Raw genomic sequence first — 21,785 nt, 5'->3', positions numbered from 1 at the left:
AAATAACTAATTTGATATATAAAACAGGAAACAATTTTTTATTGATGTACTTGACAGATAAAAGAAATTACACATGATGTACCTGATAACTAAAAAAAATTTAAACATGAAAAATAATTGACCTGTTTACAAACTAAATTACTTGTAATTTGATTATGTTAAAAAAATTAATTTGGTATTAGAAAAGGATTCTAATACTAGGCTAGCTTTATATATATATATATATATATATATATATATATATGTACTTGACAATTAAAAAGAATTAGACGTGAATAAATTTCCATTTGTATCTGCTTATTACCATGGTGATAACAAGAACATTAAGGTAAGAAAAACTTTTGTTTTGTTAAATTTCAAAAGTTGTTATTTTTTCACTGCAAATAATGAAAATTTTTTGTTAAACATGCATAATAACAACCCCATAAGTGAATAATTAAATTAACTATTATTATAGATTAGAAGAACTTTTGGAATCAATGATCTTCTCACACCTAAAATCAATTTTTATTGTGACTTTTTTTTGAATTAGGGTAAATTGTTACAAAGATATAGGTTTCAAGGGAGGTTGATGATATTGACTTCAAGTGAAGTTAGCATTATTTTCAAATTCTCAGAAGATGACAGTGAAATTGTCACAAACCTAAAAAGAGGTTTCTTAAACTATCCCCTCTTTTCATCATAAATATTATATATCAAGTCAAAAAAGTGTTACAATATTATTACAATTTTTTTCCCAAATAATCACTTACTCCAAACCGTCTTTGATTCTCTCTCTCTCTCCAGATAACGTCAATAAATTGCAGACAAAAAGCATATAATACATTCTCTTCCCCAGTCTCGTTTCTTGCGAGAAGAGGAGGGATCTTTACTACCAAGGAACTCAGTAATAATTTACAATGAACTGAACAAAACAATAATGACCGACATCACCTTATCTTTTCTCAAACTAAAAAGTGGTACAACCGGTTGGAAAGAAGGATACTAGCAAAAATCACCTCCCTCTCTCTGGATGGTAGCAATCTAGAATTCTTTACAAAGAGAATAAAAATGAGCAGCAGCCTTTACATCATGAAAACATGTACCTGCTATTTTGCCTTTATAATTTCTTTTGGATGCACCTGCAGTAGAAGCCCGCATGACACTAGGAGAAAGAAAGGAACAACAGCAGAATGTACAATATTCTATACAAATGAGGGTAGAATTAGGAACTCAATAGCCAGATCAAACTCTCTTTTGTGCAATCGTCCTGTTTCCAACTGGCGGTCTTTCGAGCCATTTAAGTACGCTCTTCCCTTCGAACCTATGAAATGTGATCCTCTGTCCCGTTGGAATCAGCTACAATAGCAGCAGGCTGTTTAACTTGACTAGGTTGTGATGGGGGTGCTGTGAGTGCATAAGTAAGCCGAGATGAGGAATTTTCTATTAATCCAGCAACTCCAGCAGCTGCAGATTGGGCATTTGATGGGAGGAAAAGATCATGCCTTTGGTCCTTATAAGCATCCCAAACCTGCAAAGATTTATTCGTAAGGACCAAAGTCTAAGACAATAACATGTAAGTTGATTTCCAAAATCCTTAGATAGAAGCAGGCTAGCTTCTGTGCCAGACTGCTGAAATTGCCAGACAAGTGGCAGATCCATATTGAGGATTCCAGGTCTATGACTATATTTATTTGGAAACTACAAGAAATATAAAGAAAAAGATGGAGGCTTGCATTCAAACGTTAAAAACCTCTATACATGCAGTAACTTATAGGAGAGGACATGTGAAAAATAATTGGCACGAAAGCAATTGGAGTCTAGACTCACATTGGAGGCATTAAGTATCTCCCGGACTTTCGTACAGTGGGCACCTTCCGCTGCAAAGGCATGCAGAACCTAGAAATAAAGTGGGCATAATGTTAAGAAGGCACAAACCTCCACAAGAAATGATAGATTTCTCATCCAGGATATAGATAAAATGTACTCCAAACATTTGAAAAACAATATATCATCACTCAAAAATATAATCTCCAGATGAGCCGAGCCTTCTACATATTTCATGTGATTTAACAGCCCTTAAAAAACTACCAAAAAATGAAATTTATCAAAGCCCGGTTTATGGAAATTCGAAATTCTAGTGTTTAACAAATATCAATGAAAATTCATACACAAAGTGAGCAGTAAGTAACGAAAAATTGTAAACGGCCAGGGAGTAATCCCTCCCTTATTTTAATTAGGTAGAAAGTAGATTAAGGAAAAGAAATGGAGTTCTTTATTCCCAAAAATTCATTACTCCGAATCTAGGATGTTTTAAATCTCAATGCATGAAGATTCAAAAACTTTTGAAACAGGTTAGGGCCCAACTTGACTGAGATAATAACAACTCGTCTCATAGCACAGAACAAAAATTATCTCTAATTGCTAGCATTTTGGATTGCAAACTTTTTTTTTTGGAATTATTTTTTCCAAATATTCCTTAAACATGCTTTCCAATTACCGTTTTATCTTTTGAACCACTTCTTTACTTCATCTACGTCACATCCCAATAAACACTGCAATATTTATTTTGCTAAAAGTTCTACAGAACACAATCCAAATCAGGATAATTGTGACAGATACTAAAGCTTCAGAAAGTAGGAAAAGACATTTACATGAACCCTAAAACTAGCCAGAAAAGAAAATTGGACGCTTTGCAGAATATGTGCATAGTTGAGTTGCAAAATGGCCTAAAAGCATGCAGATTCTGCACATAATCTACAAAATCATCTCACCTCAATAGCAAGCACTCTTCCAATGGATGCTTCTGATTCATTCCACTTCATCTGGGAACAAAGACCATTTCTTCCCCCAGCCCTCCAATCAAGAAGACCTAGCAGTACCTCAACAAGACCAACCCTGCAAAATTACACAGAGTATATCACAATTGATGATGAGATAGAAATACTATTGATGAGGAAAAGACAAAACCTAGTTATAAAACATCAAATTTTGGACTTACTTAAGACCCTGTGCAACCAATGCATCTCTTGCTCGATTTCCAGCAACCACAACACGTTTGAGTGTTTCCAGAGCCAATATGCTTCCACCTTGCCATCCGATAGCTTTCATCAGAAGTGGAACAACCTGGAAGCAAGTTATCAAGATTAAACCACTCAAGACTAGTAAAATCCAACCCTGAAAGATTTACTTGAAAAGGATATTTTTGTGCCCCATATAAACCAAACTAAATCCAGCCCATAATAAAGGAATACCTGGGGTGTTCCTACACTGGTTGCTGCCATAGCTTCGGCGCATATAGTACTTGCTGCAAGCTGATGTAAAACTCGTAAACAACTAAGACGAACGCGTTCTTTAGGTGTTGGTGAAGTTGGCTGCATTGAACTATCCTCAGCTTCACTTCTCTCCCCTGAGTAGTTGTCATTTCTGTTCTCTGGGGAAGCCATTGTTTCCCTTCTTCCTTCGTAGGCCACTGCAGAAACAAGTTTGGGAACATATCCAAGATACCCAACGTGATCCGCAAGAGCAGGGTGTACCCGTAACAAAGAGACTAATGCAGCAGACAGAAGCAGAGGGAGTTCAGGATCAACAGCACAGTCATCATAATGTGTAGCACCAATGGATGAAAGATACTGATCCAATAGCCCTTCCAAAAATCTCTTGGGGTTTCTAAGAGGAAACTTTGGATCTTTCAAGAATAACCTGACATAGATCCCTCCAACCTACAGAAGAAAAGGTAAAATCACATACTATCCATTTATTTAACACAATAATTTACTATATAGGATGTACAAAGTTATACCTGAGGTTCATCTCTCATCTCCTGTTGGCTAGAAGCTGGCTCAGGCACATCCCAATCAACAACACGTCCTTTCATCTGTTCCCGATATAGATCTGATGCCATGGTTGCTAGTTGAGCTGACAAAGAAGCAGCCATTGCTGGAGTCCATACAAGTTCTGGAGTCTCTGTTGTTTGATCAAGAGCACTCACAACTGCTTCACCAGGGCCATCCCTGATAATGGATACCAACCCATCTGGTAAAAATCGAGCAAGTGTTATAGCCACTCTGGGACCATGCATTGGCTGCCCAACAAGCTTCCCCAACAGTGAAGCAGCTGCTGCTCTTTGCTGCATAGGAATTTCTTCTGCACATTCCAATTCCATGAAATTCATTTGTTTCATTTCAAAGACAAACAGAAGATAGTCAAATAAAAATCTTTACCTTGTAAAGGCAAGAGAAGTTCAAGAATGTAGACAACTCCTCCATGCTTTGCAGCTGCCCATGCGAGCTCTGGAGTGCTTGCCAAAGCATAAAGAACATGAAGAGCTCCTTCACGGCAGCTAGGGGATGAGTGAAGCATTTGTAAGAGGAGGAGAAGACTAGAACCATCTGCAACCATCGCTTCCAAGCAGGGAGCATGTGTAGTCAGGCGGGAGAGTACACTTAAACAAAGTTGAGGAATGTTGCAGGCAGAAGCAACAGGACCAGAAAAGCATTCAAAAAGAGGAAACAACTTCTCTTTGGAAGAAAACACCGACGCCAAATTTGGATTGCTCGTCAGCAAGTGCTGCAATAATAAGCAAGAAGGGATTAGAATACTAAGTCAATACACACAACCCAAGCACCAAAGAAAATCCAAGTCGATACCTGAAGAGAGGTCAGACCAAATTGAAGGTTCTTCATCAATTCTTCCTCCTTGCTAACCAAATTTCCATCAGGGTGTGCTGATGAATCATCCGAAGAGCACTGCTCAGTGAATGATCCATTGATAGAATCATGTTGAAGCTCAGATCTCTCAATAGATGAGCCACTAACATGAAAATCTGAACCAGTGTTTGATCGATCATGCAGTAAATGGGAAATGAAGTCAACAAGAGCAATGCAGAAATTCTCCGGTTCGCTGATTTCAAAGTCTGGTTGATCATTATAGACTCTCAGGTATACATTGCCAACAAAAAGTTCTTTTGATAAGGCTTCATACATGAAGGAATGAGAATCCTTCAGATCATATGAACCATCAGGACCCTGGCTTTCTAGCTGTTGGTCTACAAACTTTAATAGTTCTGTGCGGGTTGAGGAGTTCCAAATTATCTGCAACAGAAAGCAATTAATAGTATCAACACACAACAAACTTCTAGAGATATCACAACTCAATCCTGAAAAGTCAATTAAACCTGACTACTGAAGCAATTTAAAGCATTCTAACATACTACTGATATCAAGATTTCACATGCATCGCTAAAAAAAGAAAAACAAATTCACATGCATTACATCCTTAATGATATTAAGCATCATTTCAATTTGGCTAATAGTCATTAAACATTGATAGGCTGGTCACACGATCAGAAAGAAGACAAGTTGATAAGATAAATCCCCAATCAGGTCACCAATTAGTGGAAATTGGAATTGACACCAAAAACCACCTTTTTAATTCTTAATTGCAACTCAGACCATAGCATTTATGAGTGAAATAGTATTATCAACTAAAGCACATGCAGAAGCCCAATTATAATGAAAAGGACAAAAGTATGCACATCATAAATAGGATATATATACAAAAGCAACCTTAAGTAAACAACCAAAACTGCTAAAAAGGTCTTTCAACAAGAAAAAAAAATAAAACCACCAAAAACACTAGTCAGACTATATCCTTGTAAATAAAGAATGCTAATTTAAAACAAAAACACATGGGAAGACAATTTTAACAAAAAATCTGATGTTAATCATATAAAGTCTGACACCTCAGTTTAAAAAAAAAAATTTCTGCAACATCTACCTCTGGGGATTCCAAATTTGAGTTTAATTTTGACAACAACTCCTTTGCTAATTGATCCTTCAGCATGCTTGCAAGTTTAGGGGTTAGCAAGGCTTTGACAGCATTGGATGCAGCCTGATTATAAGGTGTTCCATTATCATCCATAGCCTGACCACTAAGCCTTGACAAGGCCTGAGCCGCTCGTACAGCATGGATATTTTTTGCTATTTGAACACTTCCACCAACACCATGAGTTTCCGCCTTATCCGACTCCTCAGCAGTTGAATCGTATTGAAGTAATAAAGGCAACAGGTACCTAAAGCAAATGGAATTGTAACATATCATGCTTACCAAATGTTGTGGCATCAAAAAATTACTAACGACTTACAGCACTTTCAGGGCATAAACCTGATTCCCACCCTGAGCTATGCCAACCAAGACTGACTACCCAAAGTTAAACTTTGAAAACTATCCCACAGTATCCTAAGGCTGTCAAAAGCAATGTGATCAGTCAAGTTGAACTCAGAAGATCTAGAGTTGAAGAAGGGAAAGGAAGTTCAGTAAATAACACCGGGAGTCAGAGGAATGAACATCCAGAAAAGAGATAGAAAAGAGAATAAGAACAAGAATGAAGAAAATCTCAATACATATGAAAAAAGAAACCTATCAAAAAATTACACACTGCGTGTTTTAAAAATATATCTCAGAACAGAATTAAATGACCAGACATACCATAGCACTCCAGCCCTCAATAAGGCATCTTGCAATACAGATGACACACAAAGATGTGCAATGGTCTGAAGGGCAGCATCAACAGCAGGAGATACAAGCTCAAGTTCTGTACAATGGACAATATCCTCAACTAGTCCAGAAATTCCAAGTATCTCAACTCTAGCACTCTCGAATTGACTCAGAATGGAAAAAGTCCGCATAACATTAGTAACAATAACAGTAGAGGGTTCACTTGCAGTAGTGGTTGGTTGAACCACACACATGCAACGGGAAAGAAGAGTTGCAATGAGTTGTACTCCACCATCCCTCACAAGCTCCTCACCATTCAGTGATGAAGATGCACACCTGAACAAGAGTCAAACACGAAAATCAGATAAGCTTATCCAATTATTTTCTCAAATTTGGTAGGGGTTCTAGAAAATGTAGTATCGGTAGCATTGAGCACTTACGTAAGCCAAACAAGCTCAGACGCTGCAACAAGGAGAGGGGCTCTATCAGAGGAAAGAAAATTGCTATCACCCTGGTCCACTGTCACCGCATTTAACAACATGGGGTATCCAGCATATTTAAATGGCTCTAGCACATCACCATAGCGTCGATATAGGATGCACTGTCCCTTCAGTAATAGCAGCAATCTCCATGTTTGAGGACCTTGCAGCCCTTGCATTGTGGCCTAAGAGCATTGTTAGCAACCCAGTCAGTTTAAAGAAGAAGAAAATGCAGCAAGCTTGTAATACTCATAATATTCCCAAATGAACTAAAGTAGAGTTCATAGGTTGTGATGATCCTGAAAATATAGATGTCCAGAGCTTCAAAGACACGTCATGTAGTCAAAACTATGCGCTTCATTGAGCATACACAATCAGCTCTAGAATACTCAACTTTCTAATCACAATCAGAATGGGTTAAACCAATAAGAAATCAAGATCTATTACCAAAAAAAAAAAAGCGAACACTTAGCACACAGTAACACTAATTGCAAAATAATGCTATTCTTTCCAGTTCATCTCATAACAGTGATGCAAGAGTACAAGGAGATTAACATATACACCACACACCACACCCCAAATACACAAACTCGTAAGTTGGGGTACAAGTGCAGAGGCACATAATGACAAAATACTACACCAATGACTTCGAAAATTAAGATTGATTCAGCCTTCAAGCTTGAGAAATGCATGATAAAATAACATTAAATTCAAATTTAGTACCAGCATTAAAAATTGACAGAGGATCTAAGTGACAAAGTCAAGATGCTCTTAAAGACGGTTTGAAATTCTGTGACACATGACAAAACTATTAAATATTTCCCCTCATTAGATCATTTCTCATATTTGTTTACATTTTATAAGTTTTACATGCACGACTCAATATAGGTTTCCAATAACTGAGGAATTTGAATTCTTAAAAACTCTTAACTGAATAAAATGCTGGAGAGTATTATATACTACACCCCATGTATTGGCACCTTAAACCTTGTATACATGCATTAATGATTCTTATGTCTTTGTAACCTTTTGAATTCTTTTTAAAAAGAAAAACTATTAATTCTTGGATGAAGGGTAGGAATACCAAATGAGCACAAAATCAACACCTTGCAAACATTGGTTAACAATTCAACATGTCGGATAATCCAGCTTTGACTCTTCTGGAAGATTTAAGGGCTTTAAATTGGAGGTGGGAAAACAATATTAAACTTCACTAGTCAAAGCAGACAAATAACGAGGCAATTTACCTGCAGCCGTTCATAGGCTTTCTGCACAGCAAGAAACTTCTCTCGCCCTTCAGGATTTTTGTCTGGATGATATTTCATTGCCAGTTTCCTATACTGTCGCTTGAGCTTTTCTTCATCTATGTTTTCAATCTGCTTTGATAAGTTGGGAATCTCATCAGCCGTCTCCAAACTTTGTTGTCTAGGGGCGTCATCTCTAGAGACATCCTCCAAAGAAATCTCTAATATTTTGCAAGCTTCTTCTTCAGAAAGATCCATTGGTCTCCTTGTCAACTCTTCTCGCCACATTACCAACAAAGACTGCAAAAACTCAACATGTTCAACAATGGGCCAATTTGGAAACCTGATCTCATCACACAAGTTTCGAAGGTAATATCGATGACACCACATTTCATCTTTCAGCTCCGGATATGTAACTGGAGGCATAGGAGCATAATCATATAAAGAATGGCAATGCTGGGACAACTTCTGAGGGAAGTCTCCAAGATGCTGCAGTACCTAAACGAGATAAGTAGAAGATGGATTAAGCTTATTGAACCATGTCCTCACAGAGTAAAACAACTCAAGCAGCGAAAATTCATAAAAAAATTATCCTAAAAGTAGGAAACCATAGCCAATGAAGAGTAAAAGCACCTGGCGAATGAGATTTTCAGCTCGCATCTTGTGTGTCCATATGATCTCAGGAGTGTCAGAATCAGAAACCATGGCTGCGGCAAATGCAGCTGGACCACTTCGTTCCAGTACATACAGCAAGGACTCAGGTAAAAGCCCACCTAAAACACTGCGTTTTGCCAAAGGCAAAGAAGAGGACACTGCAGCTTCTTCACCACCATGAAAAGCTTGATGCACATGTGTTACTGAGAAGAGCTCTGCAATTGAAAGGAGATTTGATCCAGGGTATGCCAGCGCAAAGTAGAACGCTCCGGTGCTGTATAATCTAATCATTGCTTTAGGATTCCTGGTAACAACAGCCTTCAGCAAAGCTGCAGATCCCTCTACAATGGTTGGCTCCCCAGAAAGTATAGCCTACAATAACATATTTATGAAAGTATAAATGGAATGGAGCCCCTCTGATTTTTTAATTTCCAAGGTAATCCAACTCAAGCCAATCGAAGGAAACCACTAGCAATACAGAGAATGAGTATGGAAGGTCTAAGACGTCAGGATAAGAATCAATAAATGAAGAAAAGGTGCATCACAAATGGTTTTATTCGAAAAAGTGCCAACTGTTGAGTCTTAACTAAAGAGAACAGCATGAAGTCTTCCCAACGAGATAAAAGAACCAGAGAGACATAAAAATCAATTGCTCTAAAACAACCCGCTGTAAGTTAATGGGATAAAAAAGGGTTTTCTTTGGAAGTTATCCACTACAACTACCAATTACATCTTAATATGACAACTCTATCTACAGATGGGGTTCACAAATCCATACAAGATGCACGCTTGGAACAAGTGCATTTGCATACTTTAGCAAGTTAAGCAAATGATAAGACATCTTAATATATAAAACATCTAAGATAGCCTTCTCAAAACCATGAAGGTTCTGTTGAAAAGATTCATACATAAGACTGGGTTAAATAAATAAGATCTGCAAATAATGGCCCATAGAACAGAGCACTCCATTCAGTCAAGAACCTGATATTAAAACAAACAAGTGTAGGAGTAAACAAAAAAGGATGTACCTTGGGAATAATTGAAAACAGAAGCATGGAGGGAAAATTTTGTACCTTGGGAATAATTGAAAACAGAAGCATAGAGGGAAAATTTTCTTTCAGTAAAACGAGACAGACAATTCACCGGTAAATATATAAGAAGAATGCAGACATTTGGTTTTAAATGTTAGAAAGCTTTGAAGAACTTTGGCAACAAAACAATCCAATATAAATCCATTAACACAAGGAAAATCTCATCACACCTATATCCTCCTCTTGCCCCACACAAAATGGGAAAAAGAAATTGCATCACAAGCCAATAATATCTCAACTGTTCAATATTCAGACTGTTGGCGAAAACAAAAGCAGCCAATACAACTTTGACATCCAGTTCTTATAGACCAAATGAACCCATGCCATTCTCAAGATCCACTAATACAACCATCAAGGGCAGAGAGATATTATCCTTTACAGAGTTAAATCCAAATCTCCTCCAGCTTATTTATCCAAACTTTTAATGTTCCACAAGCATCTCAGCTCATGACATGTCAATATCTTTGCTCTAGTAGTTTCACCTAAACACAATGTTGTACAATTTGCAGTGCTTAAAAGCAAGCTTTTTGTAAATATGCATTTCTAAGGCTAGAAAAGAGCCTAACCCACTGCTTACACAGGAATTTGAAAGATGAACATGCCAAGCCATATATTATTAGGGCTCCCATGTAATACAAATTTTATTTTCACATAATGAGGTTGATTTAATTGAACCAATTTAACAAGCAACCAAGCCAGCATAGAGTTGACACAGCATTACCAATACAGCAATCCATTTCAAAGACTAGCTAATGGCCAGAACATTAGGTATAAATAATTCAGAAATGTCAGACATGCCAATGCTTACTCCCCCAGAACAACATACTGTTCTGTGGCACAAACCAAATGAAATTAAGAATGGACATTCCTGTACACTACAACTACCTTTTGAACCAAATTTTTAGTTCGCACCTCTCTAATGGCAACTAAAATCAATCAACAAATTAAGAGTAAAGCCCAAATAATAAGATTTAGAAAACTTTAAATATTGTCATTTTAATAGTGGTAAACAACATAAATTTCTGAGAACCACAGAATCTTATACAAATTATACTCCAAAGCCTTGCATGAATTTCATTGGTGAGATAACTAGTAACAAGCTTTCCTGTTAACGACCTAACATTCCAGCTTCCTAGCAATCAAAATTATTTTCTTTGATCCACAAATGAAACCTAACCAGCAGTTCAGATTATCATATCTGATTATAGAGATGCTATATAACAGTATACCGACACCTCCACTCCAGTTAAAAGCAATTCCAAAAAATTGCAAAATGCAGTAAGATACGAGAAACATCAAAATACCTGTGCAATATGCGGTAGACATCTTGGACTTGACAAGATCCGTTTTACTCTAGGTGTTGGTGTAACTATTTCTCCAGCATCATCAATATCTGAATGAGCAGCTACCATGCTGTGCAAAATACACAATGCAGAATCTCCAACCTGGAAGTAGTAGTCATTGACTTTAGACAAACAGTACCATAGCAAGCTAAAGTTGACAGAGAGACGGACACACACTAAGATTCAGTAAATATGAATCTGTCCATTGTTACTCCATATATTTTGACATGATACATCTCTGCCAGTTAATTTTTCCAAAAAAAAAAAAAATTTACACAAGTCAAATAATAGCCCATAAATTCCCAGAGCAGCAGCAAAAGAAAAGACTAACTGTAAGAATCCAAGAACAATGTCAGGTCATGTTGAATCCATAAGTAGAACAACGCTTCACAGACTCCCACCATCACATTTGATGTGCCATAGTTCATTACTTCATATAAGTACATATCTTAGTTCAGATTTGATAGCTCATACCTAAAAAGTAAGAAATTTTGGATTATTGCCGTACTTAAAGTCAAATTATAGAGATAAAATGGGAAACAAATTGAACATACAAAACCATTCACAAGTCGACCAAATTTTTTCATGTCGGTGTGTGTACATTTATGAGTTCTCTTTCTTTGTCACTTAGGAGCTTCTGTGCCACTTAAAAGATCTAATAAATGCATCAAGTTCTTCCGAAGGATCAAAACAGCCAGTTATTAATGCAATTCCCTGTCAGCTTTCTGTTTAAAATTTTTTTGCTTGGGGTTTTTTTTCTTAACATCCAGGGAAAACTATTGCTCTTTCACCTCATAAACTCAGTAGCCATTTCATATACACACACACATATAAAAATAAATGCCCTAAGTTGAAGATTCAAATGTCCAATGTTATGGAATGGAAAGCATGCCATCTAGAATGCAAGAGAGTAACATCTCTACATCGTGCATATTCAATGTTACATTACCTGGATTGGAGTGAGTACGGGAACTCGAAGTGCCAGTGTCCATCTGAGTTCTCGAATATCCCTTAATCTCTTCCAGTCAGGCATCCCAGATGCCCAACACCTTGTAGTCCAGTTTATTTCCTTTTTTGACCAGAATCTTCTGACAGCATCTTTCTCAACTGGTCCAATTTGAGAACCATCCTTGTCAATAAACAACCACTCTTTCAAGGGCTCCATAAAAGCAGTAGCAGCAATCAAGTTGGACTGTAAAGGTATAGCAGTTCTTTCTGAAGCTTCATGAACTGCTGTCAGTAAATCAACAGCAAGGACACAGCCTCCAACCAAAACACAAGCCTCAATATTTGACAAAACCTTCATCAACACCTGCCCAAAGAAGAAAATTATCAGTACCAAGACATGCAAATCTATTACCAGCAAAATCAAGGTGATCAAAAAGCTATTGAACAAGCCGGCAGCAGTTAAGCTCGATGAGAACTTCAGAAAACATGATTGCCTCCATTTTGAAATAATAATCCGGAGTGTAACTTCATGATACATGTCAGATGTCTATCTTCATTAGCTTCCTATTTTAAGAGTAAATATGCCTGGACCCCACCACATTGACTTCATCCAAAATACAAACTTATGAAGTCCATATGAAATCCCGAAAGATAGCGACATTTGTTGGCCTTAGTGCACTCAGCAAGTCTTCCAAAGCTTATAAAATGTTAGAAGGCTTATGCAGAAAAAGATGAAATTAAACACATGACCACTCCAGCTGCTCTAGAATCAATTGTAATCAGGACTCGAATATGAAAAAGGCCAAGTTTCTTTCGACAACAAAACTTTTCCATGTCCAAGCACGAAGCCTCTCGGTTGTGTTAAAAACAATAAACAAACACATAAGCCCTTTTTCTTGTTTGCTGATTTGTTTAAAACATGAAGCATCATATCCATCCAATGGTATTGATGAACTACTGGAAAACTTATTAACAACTTGCTGCTGTAAAACCAACTTCATTTACTGTGGCATGCAACAATCTTCGTCATATAACATGGTAAAAGAAGCAGAGTTCAAAGGTACACAAAATTGATAAAATAGAGCAACAAATGCCGAGTCATAAAATTGACACAAGTTACAACAAAAACTAACCACATTCATCTCCACCTAAACAAAAGAGAAACAACTTTTTCCTCCAGAAAACCAGGTCAAAAATGATGATGATAATGTACACCTTAATATTGTGGAACACACAAAAAACCCAAGGACCCAATATCAACAGATTCTTTACTCAAATCTGTATCAATCAGGAATTAGTTAGGTGAAACAAGTGATCAACAGTTCCTAACAATTCCAAACGTGTCTAAATACAGGATAGAACATAACACAAAATAGCTCTGCCCATAAACCTGTATTTTGGACCGCCAGCACTGCCGTCATATCACAAAAACATATAGTGTGGCCGCCAATGAATACTGGTCAATTTGTAATGTAAAAAGTGCATATTATGTCTTTAAGAAACGGTAACAAGAATTTCAACAACTGCCAATAGAAAACCATCAGCACAGCTGCCATTTCTTCTTTTTCTAGGCTTTATACAGAATCTTCAGTAGCTTTGCTGAAACTAAAAGTTTATGAAAGTGGTCCATGCATGCATAATTAAATTCATTGCCAGATGCTCTCCACAAATATTTTATACATATTGAAAAAAAAAATTGGGGAAGAAACTTCTCAAATTCCACTAGTTTAAAGTGAAAATAAAAAGACTTTAGTACCATGGTAACATGGGAGAAGACACAAATCAAAAGCAAATGCAATAAACTTCCCTTGGGCAGGAGAGCTGACAAATTCAAGGGACGATAAAACACAAACTATGCACAAGAAAGTGATAAAATACAACGACACAATACCAAAAAGTTTATAAGGATCAAGAAATCTCTAAAAAACAATGAATAAAAAGCAACTGCAATAGGTAATCAGCATTCTGATTAAGACTTCAAAAGAGGCAAGGCACAACAACAGTTGAATTGTCACCAAGTCATTTAAAAGAATATTCTTATAGAAACAGGCACATTAAAAAACCCAAGTTCCTAACTGCCCAAAGAAGCTGAAAAGAGTACTAGCCTTGTGAGACTATTTACCGTGTCTCAAAAGATCCAATTCAACAATGATTATTATACACTCTTTGGATAAGTCTGGATAGATGAGACTTAACTCTCAGTTTTAAGTTGATCAAAGAAATTTCAGAAATATCTTGCCTTTAGTCACTGAAAAGCTTTTTCACAATATGTCCCAACACCTGAAATAACACATTCATCTCTCAACCTCACCTTCAGAAGTTCTATCCTTTACAATGTTCTCTGTTTGCAAATCCCCCAGCCCCCCAGTCTGTGGTGAAGTAAAATTACCCACATAGAGAAGCTAAAAAAAGTAATTGAGACATACCTTCAACAGAAGAAGAAGACGGTGTCTTAAAGCTCTATCATCAGTCCTATCCAACAGAACAGTGATATGTGCAGTGCCTGCAAATGGGCCCACAGTGTTGTAATGTTGCTCATACACAATTGCCATTGCCCTAGCACACAGTTCCCTAACTGAGGAACCACCACCGCCTCCAAAACCATCCAATCTTCCCATATCACACCAATCATCAGAAGAGCCCAGTTCATCAGGAACAGCACCATCTACAGTTAGCCCCGTATCTGCATCACATAAAAATCGATGATAGAGGGCTCTAAAGAAAGCAACAGGATCACGCAGCGGAAAATCCTGTGCTCTCCCGCTGGTGCCACTCTCAAGCAGCAGACGAAGGTAATACTGACCCACACAAACTTCTTTTGATAAGCTAGGATACATAACAAAAAACTCTGTGTAGTTCCATGAAATCTGAGATACACTAACTTGACCGGTGATAATATCTGTAGTTCCGCCTCCGGGAACAATATCTTCTGTACGTTCTTTCTCAACATCAAGTCGATGAACCTCAGCCTGCAAAGCCTCTCGCAACTCCTGCCTGGTGCGCTCATTCCATATCAAATCAGCTCGGTTGTGATCAAGGCTGAAAGCTCGCCAAAACTCAGGCCAGTTCAATAATAACCTTCCACAACCCACAGTAGCATCCTCGACAACTACCTGAGCAGGTGCAGGCAGCCCCCCATTCTGGTTACTAACTATATTGGCATCAGAATCAACTGAACTGCTAGCATTGGAGTCAACTGGTTCTTGTTGATTTATTGAAGGAACATCTGAAGAATCAACGGTGGCTGAATGGTTACTTTGCATGATCCCTGTACTTGACAACTCACTTGGAAGGTTCTCACCTCCATGAACTGCAGGAGATGGAATGTTTGGTGCATGTCCAGACCTCAGATCTATGGCAGATTTTTTATAACTATCTGTTGCCCCAGAATTTGGCTGCTTGGTCTGATCAACAGCCTCTAAGTTGTTCATATTAGGAGATAAATGTTGCTGGGATGTTATCCCTCTTACAGGACGATTCTTCCTCTGCTGGAGTAAGCGCCTCTGTCTCCTGCTCAGTGAAGATCCCTCTTGATTGGATACATCCTCTGCTGAAACTCCATCAGAACGTGTATGCAGATAAGCAACAAGGCCTGGAGGTAGAACTCTAGATAACAAATCAAGAGCCGGCTGATAAGAATCTGCCCAAAGAGCAACAAGTTGCCGACTAATCTCACGGCGCTCACCAGCAGGAAGGTAAAATCCATGTAGCAAATGCCGAAGTAATGCACCATCACGTAAAGCAGCATCACGCATGGATTCAGCGGCAACAGCATCTTCTTCAGCAATTGTACGCATAATGACAGCCACTGTTTCCCGTACACTTTCTGCAGGGTGTCCAAACAATGCAAACAAGCGGCGTCTCAAACCCGCAACCAGACGTAATAAATCTACAAAAACTGCATATTGGGTTGTTTCAGCACTTGGGTCACAGATCATTGCCTCAAGAACCTCAACAACAGACATTGACAACAATGGTGATGCAGACATAGGTTTCAACCTGTTGACTAATATTATTAGACTATTCTGGTTAGCAAATAATACAGATTTTGTATGCATATACGTTGCATGTCGTTCTCCTTTTGTATCTGTTAATACACTTGTATCCCCAGGACCACCCCCAATAAGTGCAGCAATAAGACCCGCAGTTTCAGCAGCTACCCCCTCAGAACCATTTCTAAGTAATCCCATGACTCTCCCAACAGCAGCAGGAAAAGCCATCACATGCGAGGCAGCACTTCTTGAAGCAAGCAACCTGCGTAAACATGCAATGAAACCCATAACTGTAGCAGCAGCTTTAGGAGAAGGAGGTGGCAAAGGAGGTGCCTCCGGAGGAAGATTGGGAGCAGCTGGGAGCATTGTGATCAAGGCCATCAGAGTCACCTCAGGTACTTCAACATTGGGAGGAACTCCACTATATGGGATACATGCATTAAATTCTCTTATTCTGCGCCACAGTTTAGCTCTTGATCCAGGAATTGAGCCTCCTTCAGCCACAGCATCTTTTGCAGCGGCTGCCAAGTGCTTCAAATGCATGGCTGCATTTTCCATGTCTGCAACAGAACGCTGTTGTGCAGAAGGAGGTTGCTGAATTTGTAGATGTACTCTACCGCAAGGTGGATCAATCCGATGACCAGGCATTGTGAGCCTTGGTAATACAGGGACTGGACACTGACCCTGCAGAACAGTATAGAAAGCCATAATGAACCAAATTACAAGACCTTTTTGAGTAAACAGTTCACTTTGAGAACTCCATCTGTATATGGACACAATATCATGCAGATTATTTAGCAAAAGTATCTGGCATACGCAACCAAGAGAGAGCACATGTACCTACTTCTGTTTGCAATACATCTTTAACAGCGGCTAGCAAGCTGTCGCGAGACGTGCTGGCATAAACCTGAAACCAAAAGCATCAATTTGAGAGCTTGCACCTCCATAACTAATTCATCACAAGCTTAGGAAGTAAAGATGCTCACATGAATTGGGCACCCGTCATTAAATTCAATCGCAAACATCTGAGGCTCCTCAGCAAATCGAACAAGAGCACTAACAGCAGATAAGGGACGAACAATAACAGCCTGCGTAAAATCAATGACATTTCAGTATTGCTCAATATGATCACAAACTTCACAAGAAAATTATTGAGAAGAAGGTTCACTTTCAGAACTCCATCTATACATATATGCAAACAATATTGTGCCAATTCTTTGCTGGTTTGTTGCAGTTCAGTTCACAAGCTGCAATAATTTCTACAAAGAAAAACTTAAGCAATACACCAAAGAACCTTCTTTTCTTTCTTTACAGATCCTCTACCATAAAAAAGAAATACCTAAGAAGTAACCAGGTGTTGAGAAGACCAAATTCTTTATTCAAGACTAAATAAAAGAAAAGAAATATTTGTGCCCCAGTTTATTCAAATACAAAGGGGTTTCCATTTTTTTTACCATCTCCTTTTTTTAGTAGAAAGCTTAAAGTGCCAATGCCTTTAAGCGCTTTCATATCATCTCCAAGTTCCATTCTGATTCAAAGTTTGTTTATCATCATCAGATTAAATAACTGCCAAAGGATTCAAAACAGATAATGTCAACAATCTTGGTCAATCTTTTGTAGCTGTTCTCCATAGTGGCTAGTTAACGCAAGACAGAGTGTAATTGTTATACCAAGAATAATAAATAGCCATAGGAAGACAAGTAGAACTTGTGCAAATTAGTAAACAGCCAATGGAGGCAACAAACCATTAAATAGGTAGAAGTCATTAGATAATCATTAGATTAACTTGTTGTTTTCTTTTGCAATTCTCCACATATCATAATGCTTGGCATCCTAGGAATCCTACCATGGAATTGCAGCCTCATATATCAGGTCAATCCTCCCAATAGATACAAAAGATAATCTGTAACTGCATGGCACCTCTCTAAACCCAAAGATTTTGACATCATCAACTTACCTCATAGTTCTCTGGACGCCTTTCAACAAGTGAGACCTTTGTGAGAATAAGTTGACGTGATACAGCATCACCATTCTCCCCAAGGCCACCTTTTGGGCCAATTCCCAAACTCAATCCAGGAGAATTTAGTGTTCCATGAGCAGCAGACCGCAACCTCGTAACAGACCAACCACCACAAGGGGTTTCTTCTGCCCCAACAGCCTCCTTGGCTGCAATTTTTCATGCACAAAGATTATAAAGAAGATCAACCTACTACAAACAAGGAAGCCGCAAATTACAAATAGATTGAAGAGTTACCCCTTTGCTTTATATACTCAGTGATGGTAAGGGACTGACTACTGTCAACCGATAACGATAATCCAACCATCGATTTAGCAGTTTTAGTCTGCTCATCAATATTCAGACATCTAATTAGTGCAAATAATTATTAGATGCATGCAAATAATTGAAGTGTGTCAGAGCTTAAAGTTTAAATCAGTAAAAGAAGATTGGCACAGTATGAATAAAGATAAAACTTAATGTGAATCTCAGTGCAACACTTTATACCACAATACGAAACAAAAGCCTACATACCACAATTGATATTATGGCAGCACTCGAAGTTCCCGAAGCAGCCTGGAAAGCCTTTGATTTTCTTCCATAAAGAGGACAGAGAATAAAGCTCCCCTGATCGATGTTTCTCTTCCCATAAGCATCGGACAGAAGGATAATTGCAGGAGAACTCATATCTCTGAAGTCCAAGCACCAACGAAGATCCCCAGATCTTGAGTCAATAAGTTCAACTCCAGCATAAGTAACTTTTAGTTTCTGCATAAAATAAATTCCAGCATTAACAACCAGAAGCAAAGTAATCAAATAGCTCAGCATATGAAACTATATCTTCAGATGCAATCAAGGATCTAGGTAGGTAAAACAACAAAGATCATAAACACAACTATGAGAATTGAGCATTAAAAATTTCAGAGCTTCTCTCTTATAAGGAAAAGAATAAACTTAATAAGTCAACAGCTAAATGTGAGAATTCCCCCCAAAAGGCAAAAAGATGCCTTAAATTTGCAAAACAGTTGCTTTGCAATTCTTGCAAACTCTGTTTGCAGCTTGAGAAAGAAAGGCAGATGAAGCAGATAGAGATTTTATGGCAAACCAATTCAAGGTATTCTCTGACTTTTCGTCTCTTACCTTTCTTTACATAGTACTCAAGATATTTCAATACATCAATCCTATAGGAGTTCAGTATCCTACACAAAACAGCATGGCTAGTTCTATGGTGTCTGGTTCAATTTTCCTCCTAACTGTGACTTGAAAGTGGCAGAGTGAATGCACAAGGACATCAACAATGAAAAGAAATCCTTTGCTCGCCCTTTCATGATCATACTAACCTCACAGTTCGAGGTTTTCAAATTCCTATAGCTTCTTCCAAGTCTTCAAATGGTTAGTATGTATAGTAAGCACCATTTTCCCGAGGTTTAACTAGGAAAAATTGATTGTACCCTTCTAAGAACATATTTCAGCTTGACAAAGATAAATAAGCATGCATAGCACACAGCACGATTGTGCTCAGCCAAAAAATTCAACCCTGAAGAGTACAAGGATCTCAAGGAGTGCGTGCATGTGCCCACCCGGAAGTATAAGAATACTACTAGTTCAACAGTTATGGAACGGAAAATTAGAAAACTTACGAAAGGAACCCATTCAGCTGTCCTTCTCCGAAGATGCAACACTGGGAACTCGGCTACTGATCCAAGCCTGTTCCACCTTATTCTATGCAATTCAGTCAATATACTCGCTCTGTACTTGCACGAAAACTTAATAGCCTTGAACTTGCCCTTCCCGTCGGTCCTCACGCTTATATTAAACTCATTCGAATTCTCGTCCCTCCCAATAATGGGGGACGCCCCTTCAAAATCGCTCCCAACATCGTACGAGTTGGTCACAGCTAACGTCCCAGGATCCAGCGTGACTATAGTACAATTTGAAATGCATAAAATTCTCTTGTATCGCCCGCGCCAAGAGTGTTTGACGACCATGTAGCGCGCCAAATACTCCGGTTCTTCGGGAGCATTAGAAGCAGGTGCAGCAACGGCGGAGGAGGAGGTGGAGGTAGCGGATTCTGTCGGCGGCTGGCGCGATTGTTGCTGGTCGTGGTTGTCGCTGGAGGAGGAAGGAGCAGCATGGCGGCTGACGAAGTCCATTTGAGGAAGGTATCGGAGAGAGTAGGGCTGAGGTGGTCTAGGCCGAAGGAAGAACCATAGCGGTGAACCACCGGCCGCGGACGGCGGTCTCGGCCGCGACTGATTCGCACCCAGCGCTTCAAAATTGTTTCACGCTTCTTAAAAAATATCCAATTAGGAAGAAATTGGATCCTTTAATTTCGAAGCATCAATCCAAAAACCCTAACCATCAAAACCCAATCTCTCATCCGTCACTTTTTCTGCAGGTTAGACATCGCCCACCGCTTTGGGTGGGAACAAATTGCAAAAAAAAAAGGTCCTCAATCAATATAGCAACCGAAAGCCGATTACTAACTCTAAAGCATTAACGAAAACTCAATCTGCAGTCTGGCCTGCTATTAATGCATCAAACGACGTCGTAGTTCGCATGTGATTTCGTCGATCACCGGATGATGGCGCAATGAGTAGCAGAATTATTGTTCCGAAATTGTAGAGAGCTAAAACATGTAAATACCAAATCAATCTCGGGGGCGAAATTAGAAATTGGGAAAATCTTACGACGCCTTGATCGAGAGACAGAATTTAGCCACGAAAAAAATTCGATCGCATCGCATCAAAGATTGATAGGAGAAAGGGAGACTAACCACTGAGGAGAGAGCTACTGAGAAAGGAGAATGGGGGCTTTCAAGATGCCAAGCAATTCTTTCTGGCTTGGCAACATTTTTTTTCCCTTTTTTCTTTTTCTTTTTTTCCCTCGCACTTTTTATTAAGAAAAATTATACTGTATATTTTTGCGAGATAAGATTTTTTATTATCTGTTTTCCTCACCCTCCTTTTGGAAGATAATAGATAGACTACTCACTTTGATTACATATTATTGATTAATGGGTTTTGAAAGCCATATTCTCCGTCAAAAAAATAAAAGGGACAAAAATAAAAAGGAAAGTCAAGTATTGAAAATGGAAAGTGGGGTGAAATGGGAGTTTTATGAACTGGAAATGCTTTTGTTATAAGTTGCGCCACTTTGCGTGATAACCGACTGAAAACATCGGAATGGGAAACATCGGAATGGGAAATGGAGGCCTTTTGTTTTCGTTTTCTTGGACTAGTCCTACTTCTCTCCGTCACATACAAAGTGACAAAAATGTCTTAGCAGCAAAGACCTCCTTAAATTCCGTTGGTTTATTATGCAGCAGCAGGGGGTATGAATTTGGTTTATTATCCGCAACGCTTGCCCGAATTTGGTACCATCTGCTTTTGTAACAGTTTTTATGATGATGTGCCAGCATTCTGTCTAATTATCTCTCTCATCAGAAATTCTCAAGAGAGTCAACACGAAGAAAACATTATACTTACTAGGTAAACTGAGAGAGAACACCTGCGGGATTGGAGAGTCGTGTGTAGTACTTTTTGTTAATGTGCCGACAGC

General features: G+C 38.5%; 1 protein-coding gene across 2 annotated transcripts; it reads right to left on the bottom strand.

The window, feature by feature from the left end:
* Window positions 1-818: 818 nt before the first annotated feature.
* On the bottom strand, window positions 819-21,096 carry LOC113695798 (dnaJ homolog subfamily C GRV2). Of its 2 annotated transcripts, XM_027214956.2 has the most exons (22): window positions 19,865-21,096; window positions 18,759-18,992; window positions 18,483-18,570; window positions 18,186-18,394; window positions 17,215-17,316; window positions 17,073-17,135; window positions 14,663-16,912; window positions 12,238-12,600; window positions 11,250-11,390; window positions 8,834-9,226; window positions 8,204-8,698; window positions 6,918-7,141; window positions 6,469-6,813; window positions 5,758-6,052; window positions 4,629-5,072; window positions 4,203-4,548; window positions 3,782-4,125; window positions 3,234-3,701; window positions 2,981-3,105; window positions 2,754-2,877; window positions 1,810-1,878; window positions 819-1,510 (listed from the first exon to the last, which is right to left on the bottom strand). In XM_027214956.2, exons 1-22 carry the CDS (start codon window positions 20,375-20,377, stop codon window positions 1,304-1,306), a joined length of 7,842 nt encoding a protein of 2,613 aa, XP_027070757.2. In that variant the 5' UTR covers window positions 20,378-21,096; the 3' UTR covers window positions 819-1,303. The 2 variants fall into 2 exon arrangements, with proteins under 2 accessions (XP_027070757.2, XP_071910956.1); XM_072054855.1 differs by lacking the exons at window positions 17,215-17,316; window positions 18,186-18,394; window positions 18,483-18,570; window positions 18,759-18,992; window positions 19,865-21,096 and having other exon boundaries at window positions 17,069-17,119.
* Window positions 21,097-21,785: the final 689 nt, after the last annotated feature.

The sequence above is a fragment of the Coffea arabica genome, chromosome 6e (genome assembly GCF_036785885.1).
Source record: "Coffea arabica cultivar ET-39 chromosome 6e, Coffea Arabica ET-39 HiFi, whole genome shotgun sequence".
In the NCBI taxonomy this organism is placed as follows: Eukaryota; Viridiplantae; Streptophyta; class Magnoliopsida; order Gentianales; family Rubiaceae; genus Coffea; species Coffea arabica.
The sequence above is the reverse complement of the archived record's forward strand: the minus strand, read 5'-3'. Positions and strand labels throughout refer to the sequence as shown.

Excerpts from the sequence above, each read along its gene's own strand:
- LOC113695798 (XM_027214956.2), bottom strand. The coding sequence starts at position 20,377 with ATGGACTTCGTCAGCCGCCATGCTGCTCCTTCCTCCTCCAGCGACAAC. Across the intron at positions 8,699-8,833 it reads CTGAAAATCTCATTCGCCAG|GTACTGCAGCATCTTGGAGA; the intron begins GTGCTTTTACTC and ends TATCTCGTTTAG. Across the intron at positions 7,142-8,203 it reads AAGCCTATGAACGGCTGCAG|GCCACAATGCAAGGGCTGCA; the intron begins GTAAATTGCCTC and ends CAATGCTCTTAG.